This window comes from Equus caballus, chromosome 3 (assembly GCF_041296265.1).
Source record: "Equus caballus isolate H_3958 breed thoroughbred chromosome 3, TB-T2T, whole genome shotgun sequence".
Taxonomy (NCBI): Eukaryota; Metazoa; Chordata; class Mammalia; order Perissodactyla; family Equidae; genus Equus; species Equus caballus.
This window is the reverse complement of record NC_091686.1, coordinates 29,165,893-29,190,094: the sequence shown is the minus strand read 5'-3', so window position 1 is coordinate 29,190,094 and position 24,202 is coordinate 29,165,893. Positions and strand designations below refer to the sequence as shown.

General features: G+C 56.3%; 1 protein-coding gene and 1 long non-coding RNA gene across 2 annotated transcripts in view; one reads left to right on the top strand and one right to left on the bottom strand.

Moving 5' to 3' along the window:
• The window catches only part of CMIP (c-Maf inducing protein), a 240,906-nt gene extending 225,210 nt beyond the window's left edge, over positions 1-15,696 (bottom strand). Inside the window, exon 1 of the mRNA XM_023637379.2 lies at positions 14,990-15,696. Within this exon, the coding sequence (XP_023493147.1) occupies positions 14,990-15,289 (300 nt within the window). The 5' untranslated portion in view covers positions 15,290-15,696. The remainder of the gene's footprint in view (positions 1-14,989) is intronic.
• A 328-nt stretch (positions 15,697-16,024) lies between these two features.
• On the top strand, positions 16,025-21,591 carry LOC102150591 (uncharacterized). The gene is made up of 6 exons (XR_002806865.2): positions 16,025-16,185; positions 16,894-17,187; positions 18,268-18,364; positions 19,495-19,630; positions 20,335-20,530; positions 20,633-21,591. It is a non-coding gene; the product is annotated as an uncharacterized lncRNA (long non-coding RNA).
• Positions 21,592-24,202: the final 2,611 nt, after the last annotated feature.

Sequence of the window (24,202 nt, the reverse complement as noted above, 5' to 3'; positions counted from 1 at the left end):
ACACCCCATCCAAGCCAGAAGCAGCAAACATGCGGGTTTTGTCTGGCTTGGCCTGGGTTATAAAACACCCCATCAGTAAGCACAGTGACCTCGCAGGGAGCTCCACTGGGGTTCAGACCCGATGACCCCCTGCCCTGAGCCTCGGGCAGATTAATTCACCTCGCTGAGTCTCAGTGTCCTCCTACTGGAAAATCCTCACAGGGCCATGATAACGACTGAACATAACAGGGCATCAAAGTTCTTACCACAACCACAAGCCCACAGTAAGCGGGCAAATTAAGGGCCCCTGCTATCCTCACCTCCATCCTCATCCCCACCTGTCTCTGAAGGGGGCATATTTTCAGAAAAGAGTCCAAGTGCAAGAGACTGATTTCTTTTCCCACACTCAGCATCACGGCCCATTTGGTTACTCTGAGCTCTAAGAGGAAAGAGTCTCTGAAAACAACGCAGTGCTCTGGAGCTCCCGGTGCATCAGCCGGGGCCCCGGGAAGAAACAGATGGCAGACACAAAATGGAGTAATTTAAAGAAATTGTCACAAAAGGACAACACACCGAGGTGTGCGCAGGGCAGAGGAAAGCAAAGGAGACGCTTTCTCTACCCAGGGTGACGAAGTGTCCCAGTGTGCCTGGGAGTGAGGGGCGTCCTGGGACGCAGGACTCCAGTGCAAACTACTGGGTCAGTCCTGGGGCAAGCCAGGACAGTTGGTCACCCATTTCTACCCCTAGGCCTGGAGGGACAAGGGGAAGGGGCAGTTACAGACGCCGGGGCAGGGGGTGACAGGAGCTGAGGCTGAGGGACACTCCTGCCCACGGCAACCCTGAAGGAAGTTGCCAGGGCCTCCATCTCCCTCCAGGGTCCCCACTGGCCAAATCCACCTGGAAGCCAGAAGGCACAGAAACCCCATGAACACTGCCAGGTCCTGGGCACAGAGAAGCGAGGACAAGAATGGACTGTCAACCCTGGGATGGCGAGGGGGCCAGACGCCCCCTTAGAAAGCTCCACAGAGGGGCTGGGTGGGGACCCAGCCCTCATCCAACAGGAAGGAGAGGAACCTCCTCCCGCTCTGGGATGGGAACACTGGGATGGAGCGGCCAGACTCGGGCTCGTGAAGCCACCCTCAGTGGGTTTAGTTCTGGGCCCCCGAGTGCAGGCGCAGCGGGGATTCCAGGAGGAAGCCCCCTCCCCTGGCCGCGGAGGCACCTCGATGGCGTGAGTGAAGCCAAGATGACACAGTGAGCCACCCCAAAGGAAGAGGGGCTTCCTGGGCTCTGTCTCCAGGGGGCTCAGCGTCATTGCAGACCTGAGTGGGGGATCAGAGGTGACAGCACACCCCGGGGCGGGGGGGAAGGAGGGACATGAAACAGACACAGGCGGCCTCACAGAAGGGCCGTGAGTGGTCTCCCCACTGGCACACTCAGACCGGACGCCGCCGTCGGCCCTGTGCCTGTGTCAGGGGCAATATCGTTGAGAAAATAAAAGTGACTTTCAATTCTGTTTTTAAATCATATTTTCCAAGATCAAAATCTTATTTCCCAAGCACTGCTGCTGAAAGCTGAGGCGAAAACCACCCATAATATCTTAATCCTCCCGGCCGCAGGTTCCCGTCTCGCTCGAGTCGGGGACGTGGTGGCTGGAGTTGGGGCCGGGGCTGAGGGTCCATTCCCATCCCTGGGCCCAGGTCACAGTGCCGGGTCACGGGCTCACTCTGGAGGGTCTCCCGGACCACTCCAGGTCACCAGACCTGGCTGGGGTTTCCAAGGAGACTCAAGTGGCTTTCCCATCCCCTTCACAGCCTGCAATGCCAGGGGCCCCGGACGCCCCATCAAGCAGCTATCTACAGCCCAAGGCCTGTGCCGACATCGGGTATTCCTGGATGAAAAGGACCCTGCCCTCCAGAAGTTCCCAGCCGAGCAGGAAGCTGGGATGCTGGTGGGAAGAGGCAGCAGCCAGGATGAGGCTGGCGGTGCCGACGGAGCGCCACTTCCGGAGCGCCGCGTCCACGCCTGCCACACGGCACTCCCCGTGGGTTAGCGCCTTCGTTCCTGGGACCATCATGGGAGCGGGCTGCCAATATCCCCAGCCCCCAGAAGAGGAAACTGAGTGGGGGACCACACTGCCGGTTACACGGCCTGATGTGAAATGTCTGAATCCAAAAACACTGCCAGCACTCGTACCCGCTTTGCCTGTGATGCCCAGTGTCCCGTTAGGGAAGGACTGTCCTGGCGAGGCAGGGCCTTCAGCGCCTCCACCTCCCCCCCAGGTTTCCAAGTGGGGGCAGGGTGTCTGCTCCCCACCCCGCGGCACAGACCCCTTCGAGCAAGGCTGCCCAATGCCGAGCAGGGTGTGGGCTACACAGCCGCACCCAGCCGGGCAGGGCAGCGGCTGAAATCCGGCCAGGGCTGGGCTCTGGCCCGGGGGACGTCCTGCTTACCACTGGGGCATCAGATGAGCCCCCAGCCTCTGCTCTTTGCAATGCTCTCTGGCCTAAGACCCTCACTCCTTCACTGCCGCTGCCGGCAGGATCCGCACAGACTCTAGAAGCTTCCTTTTTATATCTTTTTCTGGCAGTATGGTTCAACTAGCTCCAAAATGCAGAGGGACTCAATGCATGGCCCTGGGGAGGTTGAGTCAAGCAGAGGAAGGCCTTTTTAGAAGAGCGATAGAGCCACGTGGCCCACTCCCTTCTCCTGTCTGCTCCCCCTCCCCCAAAACATGCTGTATGTCACACAGGATTCGAGAAGCAGGTTTCAAAGTCACATTCCTCACTTGAAAACTTTCTAAGGCTAATTTTTCTCTCCCTTTCTTTTTTTTATTGGCATGATGCAATTCCCCTTTCAACAACCAGATCTCTGAAGCCCTGAGTCATCGCGATGGCAGGGACAGCAGGGGGGCCAAGAGGAGGGATCAAAGGTGTGGGAGTCGCTCTCGCCCTGGCCCGCGGGATTTCCTTCCAGGGGCCCTGCCGGCTCGCAGCCCAACGCCACGCCACGCCATGCCAGACACTGGGATCGGGCACGGCGGCCCCATGGAGTTCTCGTTCCCGCCCCTGCACAGGTTCCACGGAAGCCAGGTGACTGTGGGGCAAGAGCCCAAGGTCCCAGCTCTGCCCAGGACCGGGCAGCAGCAGGACCCGCTCTGTCAAATGGGACCTCTTGGGTAGGTGGGACAGTAAACGAGTCACCACAGGTTTCTCAACCAGCAGCGTTGCCCCCGGGGGGCATGTGGCACGGTCTGCGGCATGTCTGGCTCTTACAACTAGGGGAACAGTGTACTAGCATCAAGAAGGCCGAGGCCAGGGATGCTGCTCCACATCCTACAATGACCAGGATGGCCCCCCACAAAGAATGACCTGGGCCCCAATAGCAACAAGGCCAAAGTGGAAACACTTTGAGATCGTGCAGGAAACGGCTTAGCATTTATGAATAAGACCTGATTCCTACGTGCTGTGCACACGATCCCAGGTGTGTCACACGCACTCGTCTAGGAGAGAAGCACAGATGGCCATTCCCCCAAATGCTCATGAGGGCGATTTCCGGGTGGTGGGATTATGGGAGAACTTGCTCCTTTTTTATTTTAGAAGATCATCTTCATCCCTGTGTGACTATTTTTGCTTTATGTTACAAGCGTGGAGGTGAACAGCCAGTAGAGGAGACAGACAGGTGAAGAGGCGATTGCCACTCAGCTGGGGAAGTGCCACCGGGCAGGGGAGCCAGCCCTCCTCCAACGTGGGGTCGGGGAAGACTCCAGGGGCCCGCGGCCTTCCCTGACGCAGGGGAAGAGGTGCTGTGCCAGAGCTCCGAGGTGCGGGGGGCCGAGCCGGACAGCAGGTGCACTCCAAGAAGGACCTCGGGCTTCACACTCACCACCATCAAGACATCACAGTCTCTGACAGGCGGCTCCTCAGGGCCAGGTCATCTCAGGTGGGGAAACTGAGGCTCCTAGAGGCGGAGTTCACTGTCCCAAGATCAACAAGGGGCAGGTGAGAAGCAAACCCTGCCAGGCTCTTCTAGAAACAGCTCTGCAGGACGATGGCTGAACCACCCGGGGTGAAACGCTCCGCTCTGTCCACACCCTCCCCCTTCTGCAAGGCCCTCCTCTCAGCACAGAGCCAGCCCTGGCCACTTGGGGCCTTTCTGACCCTCTGCTCTGGAGCCCTGCTCACAGGCCACAGTCACACTCTCAAGTCAGACGGCCTGGGTTCAAATCCCAGCTCCGCCCTTACCAGCTGGGGAAGCAGTGACCTCATCTCTCTGGGCCTCAGTTTGCTTATCTGTAAAATGGGGACAGTGACAGCAACACCTCGCAGTGGCAGCAGGAGGGTTAAATGAGCTCATCTACATGAAGGGCTGAGATCAGGAAGCACCACTGTGTGAGCGTCGGCCCTTGTTACCACCACCTTGATGATGGCCAGTCCTCACTGCCCAGACTCCTGTGCTCAAACGGCAGCAAGGAGCACTGTGGCACCCGCAGAGAAGGCCTTTGGCTCTGGAGCCAGGTGGTTGGGGTTCCAGCTGTGTAACCTGAAACTCTCAGGGCCTCAGTTTCCCCATCTGTACAGTGGAGCCTCAGCGGCTGGGGTGACGACTAAATGCACAGAAATGTCCATGGCACTCGGCACGGCTGGAGGAAATTACCACTATTGTCCTGCAGTCAGCCCCACCCCGTCCTGACGCGTGTGACCCTGTGGGCCGACCCAGCTTGGATCCCCCAGCCCAGCAGCCACTGGACTGCCGGGACGGCTCAAGCTTTTTTGTTTTCCCACCCCCAAAGCGAGCCTCAGTCACAGGGTCGTGAAACACGAACCAAGCACAGCAACAGACGGACGTCAACAAGCCATTGTTCCCCTTTCCGACGGGGCAGCCCTGCCCCCACCACCCCACAGCCTGCTGGCCGGAGATCCCGCTGCACACACAAAGCAGAATACCACTCCTGTGCCGGGCCTCGGTCCGCTGGTGCCACCTTCCCAAGAGCCACAGGGCCAGGCTGGGCCTTCCCACCAGGCCTCCAGGAAGGAAGGTTCTAGAAGCAGAGCCTTGTGAGCCAAAGTTCACAAGGGAGGTTTCAGGCCTGGAACTTGGATAGTCCAGAGGCCTCTGGTGGAAGCCCATCAGGAGCTCCAGGCCAGCCAGCCAAGCCCAGCAGCCTCACGGGCACGGCAGTGGGCCAGGAACCTTTGGGCTCATGTCCACCCCAGAGGCTACCTGTGCACACCGCGTGCCAGGCCACACGCAGGTCTGAAGCAAGCCTCTCTCCTTTGGCCTCAGCAGCCCCGGAGGAGGGAGTGGTGGGACGTGCCCGTCACGAGGAAGGCCAGAGACACGAGGGCTGCGAGGAAGTGGAGGGTGGCGATTCGAATGTGACTCTCCCCTCTCCCCTTTAGCAGGGGCGCCCTCCCAGGTAGACACCTGCAGCAGCCGCATTCGCTCATTCCTTCACTCACTCATCATTCACTCAGCCCGAAAATGTCTGATGAGAGGCATAGCCTCAGTGTCCCCATCTGTAAAATGGAGAGTAACAGCATCTCGCTGGGGCGTTGCAGGATCACCAACGTAATGACGGAGCACAGCTCCTGGGAAAAGGCACGTGCATGTGTGTCTGCTGCAGTGGTCACTACTGTGACTAGCGCCTGGCCCTGGGGACTCAGAACCCTGCGCTCCCGAAGCTTCTGTTCAGGGGCGTCCCGGGCTCGCAACTGGCGGCCGGTCCCCCATCCCTGTGTCATGGTCAGGGCCCTCCCGGCTCGAACAGCGCTAACCTCACCCCCTCTGGTGGCCCCCACTCTGGGAAGCGATCCTGCCTCCATCTTTATCGCCCCCCTACTCTCTTCTGGTGCCCACCACTCAGGAGAACGGCTTGGACCACTCTGCCGAGCCCCAGCTGCTCTGGCCTCTCTCCCTCTGCCCACTCCCACCCCGGTCCCCATCCCTGCCACTCTCTATCCTACCTGTGTCCGTCCAGACATGTCTCCTACGAGTCCTTCCTGAAGCACCTGCCCCCCTGGCAACACTTCTTCCTCCCTCCATACAGCAGGACAAGGCATAACCTTCTCTGAGGAGACAGATGTGCTCTGCCCTACAGGGCATCACAATTTGGAGTGTACCCCAATTTAATGGTGAGCCTTTGGGGCGTCCGATCACGTCTGACTTTGCAAGGGTAGCACCCGGGAGCACCCACTTGCAAACGCAGGGTACCTGGGAGCACTCCCTTTGCACACACAGCATCTGGTCCTCAATTCACAAACGTAGTGCTTACCCTTTACAAAGACCGGGCCGTCCCTTTGCAGCACCAGTTCCCTGAACTCACTTAACAAATTCGCAAACGAATGTCTGCCAAACGTTGGCAAACGCTGAACTGCTAAGTCCACTGATTCTCAACCAAGATGTTTCTGCAAGAGGCTGGATGGAGTCCGTTTATGTCTGCCTCACGGGTGCACACGGATTCGTGAACACGCACGCTCCAGCGTGGGGGCAGACCTGCCTTGGCCCCTCAACCTTCCCTCTTCCCAGCTCTCCCCGAGTCTCCCTGCACCACCTGTACAACGGGAGGAGTAGCACCTACCCCACGGCACTGTCGAGAGAATCAAACGAGCGCCGTGCCTGGCACGCAGCTGCGAGACGAGTGTCACCGCGATCAGAAGTGCGTGGCTCCAGCCTATTTTATTCCCCATCACAGAAAACACTGCAAACTTCCCTGACCTGCCACGGAGCTCAAACCCAGGAGCCAGAAGTGACTGTGTCATCTGAATTTCCTTTCCAGGGAAGCAGCTCGGCTGCCGGTACCTGGAGACCTCCAGACCACGGCAGTGTCCCAGTGGTCCCGGGTTGGGGGTCGTCATCATTCCAGGGTCTCCTTTCTCCTGGACACTGCCAACCCCGCCCCCAGCCTCCCCTGCACTTGAGGGAGGCCACATGACTGAGCTGTGGCCAAGGGTGCGGCCAGGCCCACAAATGGTTCCGCCTGGTGCTTGCTCCCTCCCCACATCCCCCACTCAGTGTAGCCCTGGATGGGGCAGAAACCCCACCCCGGACTGTGACATGAGCAAGAAGTAAACCGTGCTGCGTGATGCCATCTAGATTTGGGGCTGGTTCTTATAGTAGTTAGTCTACCCCGACTAACACCCAGCCCTGTCTACACGGATAGCTCCACTGCCCCACTGAGCCTCGTGCTGGTGCGTGCCAGCGATCAGATTCACCTGGGCAGGACCATGAGCCAAAACGGGAGGCCGTGGGGCCAGGCCTGGGCTTTCCCCAGACCGTGTGCTCCTATCTGCAGCTTTTCTGGGCCCCCGAGAGGTCGGGACTGGCCCAGACACCCCGGAAACTACTCCAAGTTCCAATGTTATATCAGCCGTCTCCTGATGACCCCACCTGAGCTGGCCCAGCCCAGCCCCAGGGAAGCACCCGCCGCCCTGTCCAAGCCTTGCACGTCCACCCACCCAGCGACTGGAGGATCCAGCTCTTCTGCTTCCCTCCAAAGTGAGTTCACTCGGCCCAATCTGTTTACACACTTTCTCGATCATATCATTACTGATAGCAGCTTGAAAGCAGGAGAGCCAAGACAAAGGAAGGCACTGGAAGTCACTGGGAGGCAGGAGTCCTGGGTGGGAATCCCAGCCCTGCTGCTGAGTCATCTGTAAGGGTCTTTGAGCAACACACTTCCCTTCACCACTTCCCCACAGGCAAAAAGCCAGCGGCGGGTTCGATGATTACTGTGTTCTAGATCCTAGGACCCTTGTAACACAGCATGGATAAACGGAGCTGGCTTCTTAAAGTCTGGCTGGGCTTTGTAACTTAGTCTCTCAAAGCACTGCTGCACAGCTCCCTTCACTATTTATTGGGAGAGGGCCGGGGTTAAATACACACACGCACACACGCACACACACACTCAGCCTCTCGAAGCTGTAGATCAGAAGCACCACGGGGCAGCGTGCTGCCTGCACACCCAGCACCTAGCACATTCTGGGTGCTCATAAATCTGTTTTAATAGATGATAACAGCTCCTGAAAGGCAGGGGTAATGACAACTGCAGAGCATTTACTAAGTGCCAGGCATTTTCCTGGGTGGTTTCTAAGTATGATCCAGCCTGAGGGCCTTTGCACTTGCCATTCTCTCTGCCTGGGATGCTCTCCCCCTAGATATCACCTCCATCCCTGACCATCATGTGCAAAAGCAGCAAGGCTCCCAGTCCCCAAGCCCCACACACCCCAGCCACCTGCCTGCTTTGTTTTCTCCAGGGCCCCTGTCACAACCAGAAGGATTTTATATTTACTTGCTTAGTGGTTTACTGTCTGTCACCTACCCCACCAACACAGGCTCCAGGAGGGCAAGGACTTGTTTTCTTCCAAGTGCCTAGAACAGTGATATTGATATTTGTTTGTTGAATGAATGCATGACTGTACTGCCGTGCCTTACCTCACCCAAACCTGACGTCATTGCTAAGAGGAAGTCCCCATAATCCAAATTTTACAGATAAGGACAGAGGTTTGGTGACCCACCAAAGATCACCCACCAGCTAGGAAGGTGCAGGGGCAGGATTCAAGCTCGCCTGTCTGACCACTCCGCTGGGTCTGGCTGTTCTCCATGCACCTCGCTGCACAGGCCAGACGCTGGTCTAAACGCTGTGCCTGTGGCAGGTATAAAGAAACGGCTACTGAACACTGGGACCAATTTCAGCACCGGAAGTGTTTTCCCCTTTGCCTCAATACACACAGACACCTTCCCCAAACAAACACGTGTATGTGCACACACACACTCACACACACGCCTCATCACCCTTTGCCATGGCTCTGCTGATGTCAGCGAGGCTTCTTTTCAAATGCACAGGGCACCTCAGTGCCACGCTGAATGCCCGGGGTGCCTTTTCACCAGCGCTAGGGGTGGGAAGAGAAGTCCTCACTTCCTCCTTTTCTCTACCGCTGGGCTGGGCAGCCCGGCTTCCATCCTGGGGAAGCAGGAAGTCTGGGGACAAAAACGATGCTCTCAGGTGGAGCAGGAAACAGCCATCCTGGGCCACGCCAACCCTTGTCCTCCAGGCAGGGGTCAGCGTGGCCAGTCAGAGCCCCCACTCACCTGTGTTCAGCTCCTAGTGGGGCCAGGCAGCCAGACTCTCCAAGGGGGCTCCCTGGCCCGCGACATTGAGCCAGACCGAAGCATGACCCCAGGCAGCAATGAATCCAAGCAGACTGCCCTTCCCCTCTTGAGGGAGCGTCAGCTTGCCCTTGCAAAGCATTCTGGGACTAAATATTTTAACACTCATCAAAGAAGTAAGGAAAAACATTCAAATTATCAAAACAGAAACAACTCCACTGAATAAAAATGGAAAGCGTCTTGTTTGAAACGGCAAAAGACTGGCACTAACCTAAGTGTCCAGCAATAGGGGATGGTCTTCCTACATTATTATGATGCCCCTCTTTCATGGAACAGTACACGGCCATGAAAAAAACAAACAAGGCAGCTGAGTATGCACAGAACTAGAATAATCTCCAAAGTAAACTGTCCAGTGACTAATAATGGCACAGAACTGTGTGTAAATGCCCAGAATGGTCCACAAGGATACAGAAGGAATGGGTAAAAGGGTTGCCTCTGGGGAGGAGGACTAGGGGCTATGGGGCACGGAATAAGAGAGAAGCCTCATTTTTCCTTTTATGCCTTGTTGTACTATCCAAATTTATTTGATGTGTGCATTTGTTTCAATTTTCAAAAAAAAAAATAAGTTTTGTGTTTTTGCTAAGCAATCTAGACTGTGCCCCCTGAGGAATTTTTCTTAAACTGCTTTCAACAATTTCCTTGTCTTCATACATACCAGATCTGCTAAATACCCCTAACTTCCCCAAACGCACTGCTCCTCTCAGGAGACGTTTCTCTGGAGACTGCCCGTTTTTAAATAGCAATAATCCCTTCCATTTGTGCAGAATTTCAGGACGCTCTCTCAGGGCAATTAGAAAAACACAAAACCACGAGTTGGAATGCTGGCCCCTTGTTACACTCCTACTCTGTGCTGGCCGCCCTCCTAGGTGCTTATCTGAATTCTCTCCAATCCTTACAGCAACTCTGTAAATGAGGCAGGATTTTCCCACCCTCCAGATGAAGAAAAGGCAAGGCCCAGCGAGGGAAAGAAATGTACCAAAAGTCACACAGCCAGAAGTTGTAATCTCAGAACCCAGACTCGGTGCCAAGTGGCAGCAAATACAGAGTTTGTTCTGCCCCATGGTGGAGACACTCTAAACCATTAGGCTGCCTCCCTTAATCTCATTTAATCCTTTAATCAAAGGCATAACTCGACCGTCTCGCACGTCCACTCCGTCAAAACACAAAGGGGGTACCATCCACGTGGGCCCAGCCTGCCTGGCCTGGAGAGAGGCTGCCCGCAGCCAGTGGCGAGGCACTCTGAGATTGCTTTGGGTTTTAGGACGAGGCTCCCCCTAAGCATCGCCGGACGCAGTGCCCCAGAAATGCCCTCTCTGGCTGCAGGTGAGTCAGCGGGCACCCCGGCCAGCCCCGGGGAGCGGGCAACGCCGTGCAGAAGCCGCCTGTGGGCCACGGAGCAAGCTGGTGGCACACACCCCGGGCCAGGGCCAGCTTGGCAGCAAAGCCCAGCCACGAGCAGTGGAACGCCTCCCACCTGGACTGGCACAACTCTGCCTGTGGCCAGAGGGCATCTCGGATTGCACCAGGCAAACGGCAGCATCAAAACTTACTCCCTCCTGAAAACGCGCTGATTTATTACAGCCTGGGGAAGGCAGACCGCGCTTGCTGTTTACAGAGATTTACAGAGAATCGAGACTTTTCCTCCTCGTCTCTCTCTGCCTCTCCCCTCCACCAATCAGACAAGTTACCTGAGAAACAAATTTGATACACTCCAAAATCTTACAACTAGTGGCACTGAAAGAAAAAAATTGCTTGTGTTTACATATGGCCAGAAAAAACATCAATAAATCAAAGGAGGGAAGGGCAGGCACAAGGAAGAACAGTGCGAGGGACAGCAGTGAACTTGTGTGCACAAGCACACGCACACGCTTGCCCGTGGGGCTCCACACCACTCTGGAGGACACATGCTTTAATTCTCAGGTGGAAACAGCACCACGGGGACGGACTCTCCCCTCAGCACTTGACACTCATAAGCGTTAAGTCAAGTTCAGAAGGCTGTGCCCCCCAAGAAGACACCGGACTAAAGAACCCGAGGAGAACTAAGGGGACTTCTCTTTTCCTCTCCATGACACAAGCCCAGAAACGTTTCAATCGGGGCAGCAAGAGTGGTGCAAATTTAAAAACAAGGCATTGGTGGATTCGGACTGGAGAACAAGGGCGGCTCCGGTCACCTGTGCTCTGACCCCTGTTGGGTCAATGAATAAAAGACTTTGGGGACTGGACCGCCATTCTGAGATGCCCTGCGCTGCGTGTAAAAAAATAAGGTGAAATAAAAGGTAAGCAGCTTATTTGTACTTCTTGGGTGAAGAGGAGACAAAGCCCTCTTCCAGCAGACAAACATGTCTAGCGGGTGATCAAATTCAACCCAGACCTGAGAACAGCAAAATGGATTCTGGTCTCGAGGACCCAGCTGCTCCTGCAGGACTCCTGGCTCTAGGCGACGACCGACACCATGGTCAGCGGCCACGGAAAGCGCAGGGAGGCCCGGGCACTGGGAAGTCTGCATGCTAAAGAGGAATGAGGCTCCACAGCTGGGCCACAGGCCGGGGAAGGCAGGCAGGCCCTTTCTCTGCAAGGTGCGGCCCTGTGTACCCCGGGGAGGGGCCGGACGCCTCCCCATCACCCCTCACGCATCAGCCAGGTCACTGTCGCCTTTGTGTTTCCTTCTTTGTTTATGAGCGTTCCGGATCCGAAGTCTCCAGCACAGAGTGCATCGGCCCGGTGCTGTCACCGGCCACGTCAGGCACACTGTTGGCCAGCAAGGATTTAATCAGTAACTGGCCCAGGAGAATGCACCGGGGCAAGCTCCAACCTGACCCCACAGATGGTGACGTTTACAGCCCGGCCGGGGGCAAGGCTCCCGGTCCGCTGAGCACAGCTTCCCAGTGGGGTCCACCTGAGGGGTGGATCCAGCTGGAGCCGCCCACCAGGTGGGACTGGGAGCCCTCGTAGGCTTCCACCCCTGCCCCATGCAGCCGTGGTCCTGGAAGTCTGGTCTTTATCTCTGACAACGATCCAGTTAATTGGATCAGTGTAGACAGACGCCGAAGACCATTTGGGCAAAAGAGTGTATTTGATTTGTTTATTGGTTTGCATCCAGATCAATCACTCTGAGTCTTGCTCCTGAAGCCCACGCAATTAACCAGATAATTACCAGATGGTTCTCAGTTGGGCTGTGTAGACAGCCTAATATATGGATGATACACTTTCATAGAAGGATATGACCCGAGATGAAACCTACTTGATACATCGGCCGCTCAAGCCTGGGCCAGGGGACCCTGCAAAGCCACAGGGCTGCACAGGGCTTTCTGTTGTAGTGAACTGTACTCAAATTCACCTTTGTTTCATGTGGGCTGCTGTTTCTCAATAGAGTGTTGGGCCGCACTATGAAACGCAGACAGATTACATAACGCCCAGGCCTCAGGGAAACCCCTCAGGGGCCACTTGGCTTCCCAGGGCCCGGCCACCAACCAGGTGTCTTCTGATGGGACAAGGTCCCCGGTGACAGTCCCAACCCCACCTCTGCCCTCCCGGAAGCCACCACCGTGGCCGGGCCTGCCCTCAGCAGCCCCGCTCCCCACTCAACAGGCCCTGACACGGAGAGCCGTGCAACCCACTGCAGCCCACCATGGGGAGAGTTAAGGACACCTCCGGCCTGCCCGCGGGGCCTGATGACGACACACAGAGGAAGGGGGACTATGCCAGCCCATTGGACACTTGCTCGTAGTTCCTCCTTCCACATTTCCCAAGGCCAGAGCAAGGCTCTGCTGAGACACATCCTGTGCCATGAGAGCCCTCAGTCCCCGGACCTGAACAATCTCTGCTCCTCTCCAGAGAGGCCCGAGCTCCGAAGGGGCCACCACCTCAGCTGGTGAAAGTGGTCCTGGGGCCTCTGGCTGCTCAAAACACCCACAAACGGCTTCAGTCTCTCTTCCTTTCCTCTCTCTCTCACATACACCTCTTGAGCAATCAAAGGGAAGTAAGCGGGGGCCTCGAGCCTCAAAGCTGGCCTCCCCTAGACTGCGGCCAGTAGCAGCAGAGCACACACTCCTGGCCTCTCCCAGGGGAGCACAGGAGCTCAGCCTGTCCCTCCCACGGAGGGTCATGGTGCCTCTCAACCATTTTCTCCGCCACCCCCCTCCACACACCTCATTTCAAGGGGTGGCAGGAAAAAAAAAAACTCCTCCTGAGCCAGGGGGAAATTCTGAAGCCAGATTTGGGGGCTCCTGATCCCAGGCAGGGAACTGCTGAGAGCACCAGTTCCTCCTCGAATCTGCAACACTGCACGCTGGCGAATTTTCTGAGGCTCTCCCTCCAGCAAGTGAAAAGCCAAGTGCGAGGCCTGTGGCTCAGGACGGGTTTAAGAACATGCACGAGCCTGAAACTCGGACCGGACGGCTTCACGGCAACCAGCGCACCTCCCTGAGAGGGCAGTCTTTGCAGATACTGCACCAACGTGCCCACAGGAAAGGAGAAAGAGGTGTTCTGAGCACGTCGGACCCAAAATTCAGAATAAAAGGCCTCGTGTGCTTCAATGCGCTCGGGGAGTGGGGGAGCTGTTTCGAGGAGTATGGCTGCTTCTGCTAACTTTTCCCCCCTCCCCATTCCTTGGAGCGTGTGTCACGGCCTGTGACACACTGCCAAGGGAACATGGATGCCGGGGAAACGTCTACACATGCTACACGTTTGTGACATGCCATGAAAGCGACACCCTGTTTCCTGGCTGGGTTTTCTTGGCACAGGTGTGGGCAGGCAGTGGATTCTGCCCCCGCCCCCCACGGTGCTTAGTAAACAGGATCACGGTGGCCCCAGGGGGGCTGTGCATTCTGGGGAAGACCTGCCACCTCTCCAGAGAGGACGGGACCCTCTGAGCAAAGGCTCAGGGCCAAGCAGAACTGGGGCTTTAAACTGTCCTTGTTCCAAAACGCAAAGCATCCTGTTCAGCCTCCTGCCGGCCACCCACCCCCCTCCACCCGACGCCGCGACCCCCCACAGCTGTCTTTCTCCACCTTGCAGATTTGATTTCAGAAACAGATCAATGACTTCCCTGCCTCTCATCCAGCTGACCCAGTCCCAGCCATGTATTTAAAAACAATAACAACAAAATAAAACCTCCAGCAGCAAAACACACGTACACACACACTCCACAGATAATGCAAAACCAGAGCCCCACAGGCCAGCTTCCACGCGAGAACTTGACCGCCGCTCGGTGGGGAGGGGACACTCCAGGACCCCTGTCCCCTCCCCCTCCCCTTCCAACCTCCCAGTGTACGAAGGAGATTTTTCAGAAAGGGAAGCACCCAGCCTTGCCTGCCAGCCCGGGCAGGAAAAAGACGTGTAGAGCAAAGAAAGAAATGGGCTTCTGGAAATTCTTTGGGTTTCGGGGTTTTGAGGTTGTCGGTTTTTTTCTTTCTTTCTTTCTTTCTTTCTATTTTTTTTTTTTTTTTGGTTGTTTTGTTTTCCCCTCCAACGCAGATCCAGATGGGCCGCGGGGTTTTCAGAAAGGGAACCCCCACCACCATCAGGGCCCAGCTCCGCGTCTATCCCACGGTCCCATCCGTAAGAAACCCTAGCGCTGGGCCCGGGAGGTTCCCCCAATGCTCTGCCTGGGGTGGGCCGGAGCCTCCCCAGAATTCGGAGGGTCTCTCCGAACCCGTCGGCTGGGCAGAGCTCCGGATGCCACCACCCGGCCCGGAGCGCAGGCCGGGAGGGGGGCGCCCCCGGCCCCCCGCGAGCCCGGGCTCCAGGTGCGGCGCAGGCAGGGGGCGGCCGGCGGGAGGGGCGCCTCGGGCCCGAGGGCAGGCGCGGGGGTGCAGCGCCGCCGCCGCGCAGAGCGACTCACCGTGGCGGACGCCAGGCTGTTGTCGGCCAGCGTTAGGTGGTGCGGCTCCCAGCGCCTCAGGAATTTCGAGGTGAGGATCTTGCTGAGAAAGGTCCGCGGGTGCCGGATGACACAGACCTGGATGTCGCCCTCCTGCAGCAGTTTGTACCTCATCCCGTTGCACAGCAGGAGGGCCCGGCGGCACGGCACGGCGCCCATCTTCGTGCCCTCGGGGGCCGGCACGTCGCCCCCCAGCAGCGGCTTGGTCTCCTCGATCTGCCGGGGGTCGCCGCCGCCGCCCGAGCTGCTGGTCAGATCCATGGCCGGCCGGGCCGGGGAGGGGGCCGGGGGCGGGGAGCGGGGCTGTCCCGGCTGCCGGGGCGGCGGGGCCCCCCGATCGGCGGCCCGCACCCCCCCAGCGCCCAGGCAGGTGGGGGGCGTGGGGCCGGGGGCGCCCGCAGGGGAGGGGCCCGGGCGGGCGCTGGCGCGGCCGGCGCTCGGTCCTTCCTGCGGGCTCCGCTTCCTCCTAGCTCGTCGGGTGCATGCTCGCGGCGGCCGGACCGGCTCGGCGGGTGGCGGGCGGCGGGCGGCGGGCGGGACGCGGGCAGCGCAGGGGCCGGGGCCGGCGGCGGCGGGAGCGGGGCCGCGCGGGCGGGCGGGCGGGCGTGTCTCGGCCCCGCCGCCGCTCGTGTGTACAGTACGTGTGTCTGGGCGGCCGTCCGCGGGCGAGTGTGCGGCGGGGGCCGCGGGGGCCGGCTCAGTTGAGAGATTGCAGAAGCCGCTCGGCGCCCGCGCGATTGGTCCCCGCGGGGTCATGTGCCCGCCCCTCTGACGTCAATGGCGGCAACGGCGGCGGCCGCCGCGGCTTCGGCCTCTCGCAGGCGGAGTCCGCCGCCGGGCGGGGACGCGCGGGGCCGAGGCGCGGCCCGACGGGAGGGGGCGGCCCCTGGGGAGGGGGCTGGGGCGGGCGAGCCCCGGCAGGCCCGCGGCCCCGCCCGGAATCTGGGGGGGTGGGCGGGGGCCGCGGGGGCGGGGCGCGTGACGTCACGCCCAGCCGGCCGCGCCCCCGCCGGTGCCCAGGCCGGTGCCGAGCCGCCGGCCCCCGGGCCAGCCGATCGGGGGCCCCTGCCGCCCCCCAGGCCCCTCACCCCGGCCGGCCCGGATCAGAAGTGTCGACGCCCCGAAACGAGTCACCGCGGACGGCCGCGTGCGGCCAGGTGCAAACCCGAGGGACCGGAGCTGGGCTGGGTTGGGCTGGGCTGGGCTGGGCTGGGCTGGAGGGGTGGGGCTGGACTGCTTGACCTCTGACACCCCCTCCCCAGCTCCGGCCGCCCACTTGGCGGGCCGGGTGGAGCCAGAAAACAGAGATATTTCCTCGAATTCAAAATGTCCCCTTAATTATCCAGATAATGAGCCCCCACTGCCTTGGCTCAGCTTGGGGGACTCTGCAGGCCCCCTGGCCTTTTCAGATGTCTGCGCGCCTTGGCCCTTGGGGTCCTCAAGCCGCCTGGGGGTGGGGGGATAGGCTCGCCAGCCCCTCTCCTTCCTTCTGTTTTTGGAGTCTGACCCCTTCGAGGGTACGTAGACAACAAAGACCCCGGCCATGAGTGAGTGGTCCAACCCATCCTCTGCCTGCAGCCCAGCAGCCCCAGCTTCTTTACCTCTCCCCTCAGACCGGACCTGGTCATTCATTTCTGTGCCCCAAGGCCCAGCACAAGGTCAGGGAGAGAATCATATTGGAAGCACCCTTGTGTCAGTCAAGAACTCCATCTTAGAAACAATGACGTTCCCTTTCTGCCATCAGGAGTGACACACCTGAGGCCACCCAGCAAACGCTCGCCTCGGCGGCCAGCTTTCTCATGTCCATGCACTTCTGTGGTTGATACCATTAAAACCCCAGATTTCTGCCTTTTTGTTGTGTGCAGGTGCTTCTGTGGTGAACACACGAGTGTGTGAGGCGTGTGCTGAATGGCATCGTGAAGGCGCAGGATGTCCACAGTGTGCCTGCAGTGGGGGTTATCCCCACCCCACTCTCCCCCAAGAACGGACAAGATGGAGGGGCTCCCAGAAGGACCCTGTCCCTGGAGCCCGGCCAGGGCTGGGGGCACGGGGTACAAAGTAGGGCCCAGCACGTCTCTCTCTAAGCAAGACTCACTTCCAGCCTGCCCAGGAGATGGCAGCGCTGCTCTCTCCTCGAGGGCCTGGGGACTCAGAGTTAGGTGAGAAAATGGGGAATTGCTCTATTCCCCACCATTTCCTGGCGTTTCCATCGATTTCTGAACTTCAACGGCCTTGAGAAAACCATCAAGCTAGAAAAGGGGCAAACCCAAACCTCCACCTCAAGACGTAGATGTGGATGAAGGAGATGGTTGTGACCAAGACCCCCAGGCCTTTAAGGGGTGGCATTAGGTCAGCTGTTCAAACCTTTATGGAGCTCCTGCTGTATGCCAGCTACAGGAGTACTTCCTGTCATAGCCACAGCGTCCTAAGCACTTTCTACGTGCCACGAGTTGTGCATGCATACAACTTTTCCTCCTCACAGCAACCCGAGGACACAGGAGTCATCTCCAACCCCTCTTGCAGACAAGAGCACAGACAGGCTGAGTGACTTGCCCAGGCTCACTTAGCTCATCAGGGTTGGGCCCAGGACAATGTAAGGACAATGAGCCCCCTGTGCTGGGGCTATGGGAACAAAGGTGGGGCTGCCTAACGCAGCCGGGATGAGGCACTGGAGTACATGTCCTCACTCCAAGAGGTGTTTAGGAATCAGATGGAGAAGGGGAAAGGTGCTCCTGGGAGGGGGGATGGCAGTACAGAGAGGTGGCAGAGAGCTCGGCCTGGGTAGGAAACTGCTCGTTTGCCACGCCATGCCAGGTGCCCCGGGGATGCAGGCCAGAGGCCTGAGAGGTGAGCAGGGGCTGAGCAGGTAGTGCCCTGAAATGCAGGCCCGGGGACCAGAATGTCCCCTGAGAGCAGTGGGAGCCACCCTGGGTACCATGCAGGGGAGTGGCTTGCAGATGTCATCTTCATAAGGTCACTGGCTACAGCATGACATGGACGAGGTTTGCAGAAGAGCAGCCTGGAGGCAGGGAGGCTGGTGAGGGTACCCAGGAGGGAGGTGCTGGGGGTCAGCATGAAGTCATGAGTCGGCGGGAGGGAGGGGGGCGGCCCTGTGACAGGCAGAGGAGCTGCTGTCCACTTCGGGAATATCCATGGACCCTCCTCTCGCCCCATTCTGGGGACACAACTCCAGCAGAACGAGATTTACCAGGGTGCAAAGGATCTCTGATTTCTTGTAGGACACGTGGACATCCTCAACAATGCTTGATATGGTGGTCGATTTGTAAACATTCAATAGGAATATCATGATAAAAATGGCCGGCACCCAAATGCCAGGTACGATGCTGGGGTCTTTATATATTTCTTCCCATTTCTTCCTCCAAACCAGCCCAGGAGGCAAGAATTATTATCATCCCCATCTTAAGGGTGAGAAGTTGAGGCTCAGGGAGTCAGACAAGTATGGGCCTCCAGCCAAGATTTGAATGTGAAGTTCTGTTTAACGTCAAATTCCATGTTTTTCCCGCACCTCCTTTGTAATGTTTTCCTGAGCAGGCACTCAAGAAGAAAGTATTGAATTCCATCAATGTCATCTTTAAAGAATAATATTTCTTGATTTTAGTTTAAAATCAGTGACATGGAGCCCCCAAGACACTGCAAGCAGAAAAGTGCCTTGAGGGCAGAAAGCAGGAACTCCTGTTGACAGCAGAGCTAGCTCAGTGTGTGCACACAGTTGGAGCTCAACGAATATGCGATGATGGGTCATCAAACTCGACTATCCTGGTCCTTGGGGATTTGCAGGCAGTAGGACCGTGTCAGTCAGTTGGGACAGGATGAGAGGGGATGGCATTGGTACTCAGTCGGTGATAGTCAAGTCCCAGCCTCCTAGATTGGGAGTCACGTAACTCATTGCAGAGCCCCTTGCCTCCCACTCCCCCAGGTTCCTGACCTAAAAAATGAGTCTGAGTCCAGCTGTCTGATTCTATCAGAAGCCGGTCCCTGCCGCCCTCAACCTCTGCAGGAGACACAAGCTCATTGAGTTTCTGTGGATGGACCGTGCACCCAAGTCATGCTCCGTGCCACGGGAGTCCAGACTCTCCAAAGAATGGCCCAGGCCCCTTAGAGTTCACCCTTGAACTTTAGAGGTCTATGGAGCATCGGGAAGGGGAGGGAAGTTCTCAAACCCTTCACTCTCCTCAGGCTTCCACGAGCCAGTTCACTCACCAAAGGTTGCCAGACAAACCTGTCATTTTCTGCATTCTTTGCTGGCATTCCCTCCTTGTTTGAGCCAGTCCCAAAGGACAGTGTTCTGCACCCACCTGCTCACTGGAACTCCCTCTCCCACTTCGGTTCAGCAACCCACTGTGGGTTCACCCCCGGGCCACGCTGGTGGAGTGGTGCAAGGACCTGGGGGTATTGTGGTGAACAGATTGTAGACTGCCCTCATGAGCTCACATCTCAACTCTCAGGTCCCTGAAGTCTCGCCTTGAGCCAACTCAGAGGGGAAAGACAGACCTGCTGCCCTGGCTGCCCACAAAGGAGTTTGATGAAGTAACAAAGTCCCTGGTGGGGGAGGAGAGCCTCGGAGCTGATGGCCAGCCCTAGGTGAGGTCCACTGAGGCACCCACTTCTAGCAGCCCTGCCCCTTCCAGCAGACACCCGTGTAGGTAGGCATCCTCCTCCTCCACGTGGTCTCCAGGGGAGCCTTTGCACAGCTCCCTCCATGCCCCACCCCGCCATGAAATGGCGCACAAACCCTACCACCGTACCCTCCAGAGGCAGGGGTCATTCTAGTTCTGGCCATCGTTGTGTCCGGTGGTGTGATGATAAATGTTTAACAGTCAGCTTGCTGAAGAAAGAAAATCCCTGATTCACAGACTTTGACAATTTTCCTGGTGTAAAATATTCCCACCATGGCCGATTTCAGGCTATAGACATGCATCACTGAAGAGTTGGGAAGAGATGCACCCCGTTCTGGAGTATCTCCACCCTACAAATATGATCGACCGGGGGGTCAGCACGCAACGGCTGAGGGACCAGATTCAGCTCATGGCTTGCAAAACCTGAAATATTTACTATCTGGCCCTTTTACAGAAAAAGTTTGGCGACCCCTGCAGTAGACATAAATAACCTCCAGAACAGAGATACTAGTAACATGTAGTAAAATAATTAGGAAGTGATGAGTTTTATTGCCTTTTTAAAAAATATAATTTATTTAATTGTAAGTTTATATCATTTAATCTTGTTTAATGGCTGTTTGATGACCAGCTTGCACAATTCCTGAAAACTTAACAATCGGCTCTCCCCAGCCGGTGTAGGTCATCTCCAGTGTGCCACTGCCTGTTTCTCCAGCGCCTGGCCCAGAGAAGTTCCACGATGATTGCCTGTTGAGTGGCTGGAACTCTAACTTCAATGCCGACCTTCTAACTACCGGGCCACGTGGCCCTGCGAGTAGGGGGAAACCAGACACCCCCTCCCTCCCCAAAATCACCACCCCCGAAAAAAGTACGTGAAGAAGGAAAGAATCTCCTTGCCCTTCCTTTACCAGCTGTGTGTGTCTTTGGTTGATTCTCTACAAAGTGGGGTTGTAACAGTACCTTTCTGCAGTTGTAGAAGTTAAACAAGATCATCGACCTCGAGCTCGCAGCCCGGCATGGAGTAAGCACTTGGAATGAGCGTTAGCTATGTCACATCACCACCGTCGTCCTAGAACCCGTGTTCACACGGCCCTGGTCACGGGCCCTCCATCCAGTGCACTTCTCTGAACCTCCCCCGTCTGCCCAACAACTGGCAGCAGACACTCTCGACGCAGCATGTCTCAGAGTTTCCAACCTTGGCACTTGGACCTTCGGGGCTGGATAATTCTCACCTTGGTGGCAGGCAGCTGTCCCGTGCACTGTAGGGTGTTTGGCAGCATCCCTGGCCTCTACCCCCACAAATACCGGTAATAGTCCCCAACTTGTGACAACCAGAATGTCTCCAGGCATTGCCACATGTCACCTGGGAAGCATAATCACCCCTGGTTGAGAGCCCCTTGTTTGAAGGAAGCTGTTTTCCCTGCCCCCTGAGCTGGTGCAGGCTGCTCCCCGGCCATGCCGTGGGTCCCAGTGTGGGGAGATTATATTGTCCACACTCATGCGACGTCACGTTCCTCCTCAGACTCCACTTCCCGGGGACTGGAGTGAACCGGCAGCTGGCTTTGTCAGACTGTCAAGGAGCACGGGCACCCACAGGATGGAATAAGGTGCAACCTGTTTTCAGTCGTGTTTTTGGAGCCTATATAGTGGCATGAGGCCACGCCTGTAATAAAACGCCAAGCACCAAAAGCAAGCATCAAAATTATTTGTCCTTAAGTGGTCCCAATTTCGTAGCCCCCTATGGCGTTATTGCTTTGGAAGAACTCTCTGGAAGCTCCGTCTGAAAACTGTCTCAAAATTGCGTCAGCCAGGAGAGCATTCCCGAACCTCATTTTGAACAGGCATGAGACACCGGCATAATGGAACACACACTCCGTCCCGATGGCATTTAATGTACTGATCAAATAATAAAATGCGCTTAGTCTCCCAGTCTAAGGAGAGGAGTCGTGTTTTCATCCTGAAGTCTGTGAACATCCCCCTCCGTCTTCTGAGCTGGATATGAAGTCAGCACACCCTCTAGAATCATCAGAGGGGAGGGCGGGCAAGGGCTGGGAGCGTGTCTCCTCTTTAGCAGCCTGTGATCCTGGGTGGCTCAGTGCTTACTGTCACTCTCCCCACCTTTTCTGGTTTTGGGGAGCAAGCTTGGGCATCCGTGGAAGGAACATGAAGTACCACCCTCTCCCCACTTCTTTCTCACTTTCACCAAATAATTAAGTCTGAGGTTAATAAAAAAAAAAAAGTATTACAGAGGATTGAACGTTTATACAGAACTAATATTTCTTACAATCAGTGGATGGATTGATGGAGTCACATACACACACCAAAACCTTAATAGTGGTTAGCTCGTTTTTCCCCCTCTTTAAATCAATGTTATTGCAGTATAATTTACATGTCATAAAATGCACCCATTTTAAAAGAACAGGTTGATGAGTGTTGACGCATGTGTGCACCATGGAACCACCACCTCAATCAAGATATTGCTACAGAAGAGTGCCACAACCACAGAAACGTTTCTCTGTGCTCCTTTGCAGCTGATTCCAAGCCACCCACTTCCGGCCCCAGGCAACCCCCATCTCTCTTCCGTGACTTTAGATAGTTTTACCCCTTCTCAAACTTCATGTACATAGAATCAGAGGGCATGCCTTCCTTTGAGTCTGACTTCTTTGACTCAGCATAAGGGTTTTTAAGGTTCATCCGTGTAAGTCCATGTTGGTCTGTTCCTTGCATGGCTGCCTATATACATGGATATAACGTGGGGGAATTTTTTTCTTCTTTATGCCTCCTTTCCCTCACCCCCAAATTCTCTGCAAGGAGCATGGATTGATTTAATTTTTTAAAAGAAGATAAATGCCTTCACTTTTTAAAAATTCCCAGGGACTTTGTGAAGAACCCAAATGCCAGGCTGCTGCCGACTCGTGGACGTAGACGCCTGGCACAGCCACGCAGAGGACTGAAGGCCATGGATCAGATTTTTAAAAATAAAAACCACTGTGTTTTTCAGATTAATTGCATGTCTCTCCCACACTAGCCTTTGCGGTGAGCTGCTCAAATTGACCAATTTAAATGTGACCTCTTTTCTTTCCCCTCCATCCGCTCTGAGTCAGTTGCTAAGAAGCAGAGAAAGGAAGTATCTGGGGGGAAGTGTGTTACACATGTGGAGTACATGCCACTCTTCCAAATTCAACCACACCCCCCTTTGCATCGGCCCCTCTGGACAACCTCGGGGCAGGCAATGGTGATGGTGTCGTCCCATTTTGCAGATTGGGAAGCTAAGGCAAGATCAAGGGTTTGTCTGAGATCCCACAGCAAGAGAGTGGGAGGAAGCCATTCAGGTAGGATAACAAAGAGGTCACAAGCACAAGCTTTGGATTTGGATCTTAGCTGTCCACCTTCCTTAGCTGGGTTACACTAACCAAATCTCTTAACCTCTCTGAACCTCAGTCTCTTCATCTACGAAACAGAGATCCAGTCCTGATACTCACAATGGAGCCAGTGAGACACTGCACGTAAAGTGCTCAGAACAAGGCTCGGGAAGAAGTTGGTGCACAATAAATGGTGGGGGAAAAAACGATTTCTCAACTCCTGGTCTCTTCTTTCTTCAACCACAGCACAAAACTGGAACCGATTCCAGCCTTCCTGAGCTGAACGGAAAGGAGTGGACATTTTCTTGTAGCTCCAGGAAGCAGAGCCTCGCAGATGCAGAGAAATGAGAAGGCAGGCACCAGCGTCCAGTCGTTAGCCAAGGCACCTTGGTTGCAATGGAGAAACCAGAGTAGCTTCAGCCAAGAGTGGAAATGGGTTATGAGGAATCGAGAGTGTCTCACAGAGCCCCCGGGGCATAAAAGTAGCCAGGTCTCAGAAAGAGCCAGAGACCAGGGACCCAGGGGCCTTCTATCTGCTTCGTGTGTCTGCTCTCTGCGTCACCCTTCCCCCATCCCAGGTTTCTCTGCTGTGCTGCTCCAGCATGACGGAAGGTGGCCATTGGAGAAACTAGCTGGGATCAAAACAGGATTTCTTTGGTCCAGTCCCAGGGTAGGACTTGTTGTCCCAGCTTGGGCCAGATGCCCACCCCAGCCAGTGTCCGAGTCAAGCTGTCCAAAGATGGTTGCTGGCGACCGCTCCCCAGAGGTGAGAAGGACAGTCAGGTGGGTCACCGGGAGCTTGGTGGGCCCCCCAAGAAATGTCTTATTACAAATAACAACCGATTCTTTCACCATGTTCCCCAACCTTGTGCATTTCTTTATTTTATTAATAATAGTAGCAAATATCCACGTACGGCTTACTGTGTGCTAGCCACTGGTGTGAACACTTTGCATATATTGACTCCTTTATATCAAACCTCACAAAAATGTAGTGAGGTTTATTTTGTCCACTGTACAGATGAGGAAACTGAGGTTCAGAGAGGTTACACCACTTGCCCAAGGTCACACTGGAACCCGGACAATCTGGTACCAGGCCCTCTCTCTCAGCCACCATGCCATGCTGCCCGTTTTAGCCCCAATCGTGCATTTTATAATTCCTCTGTTAGCCCAGCTCTCAA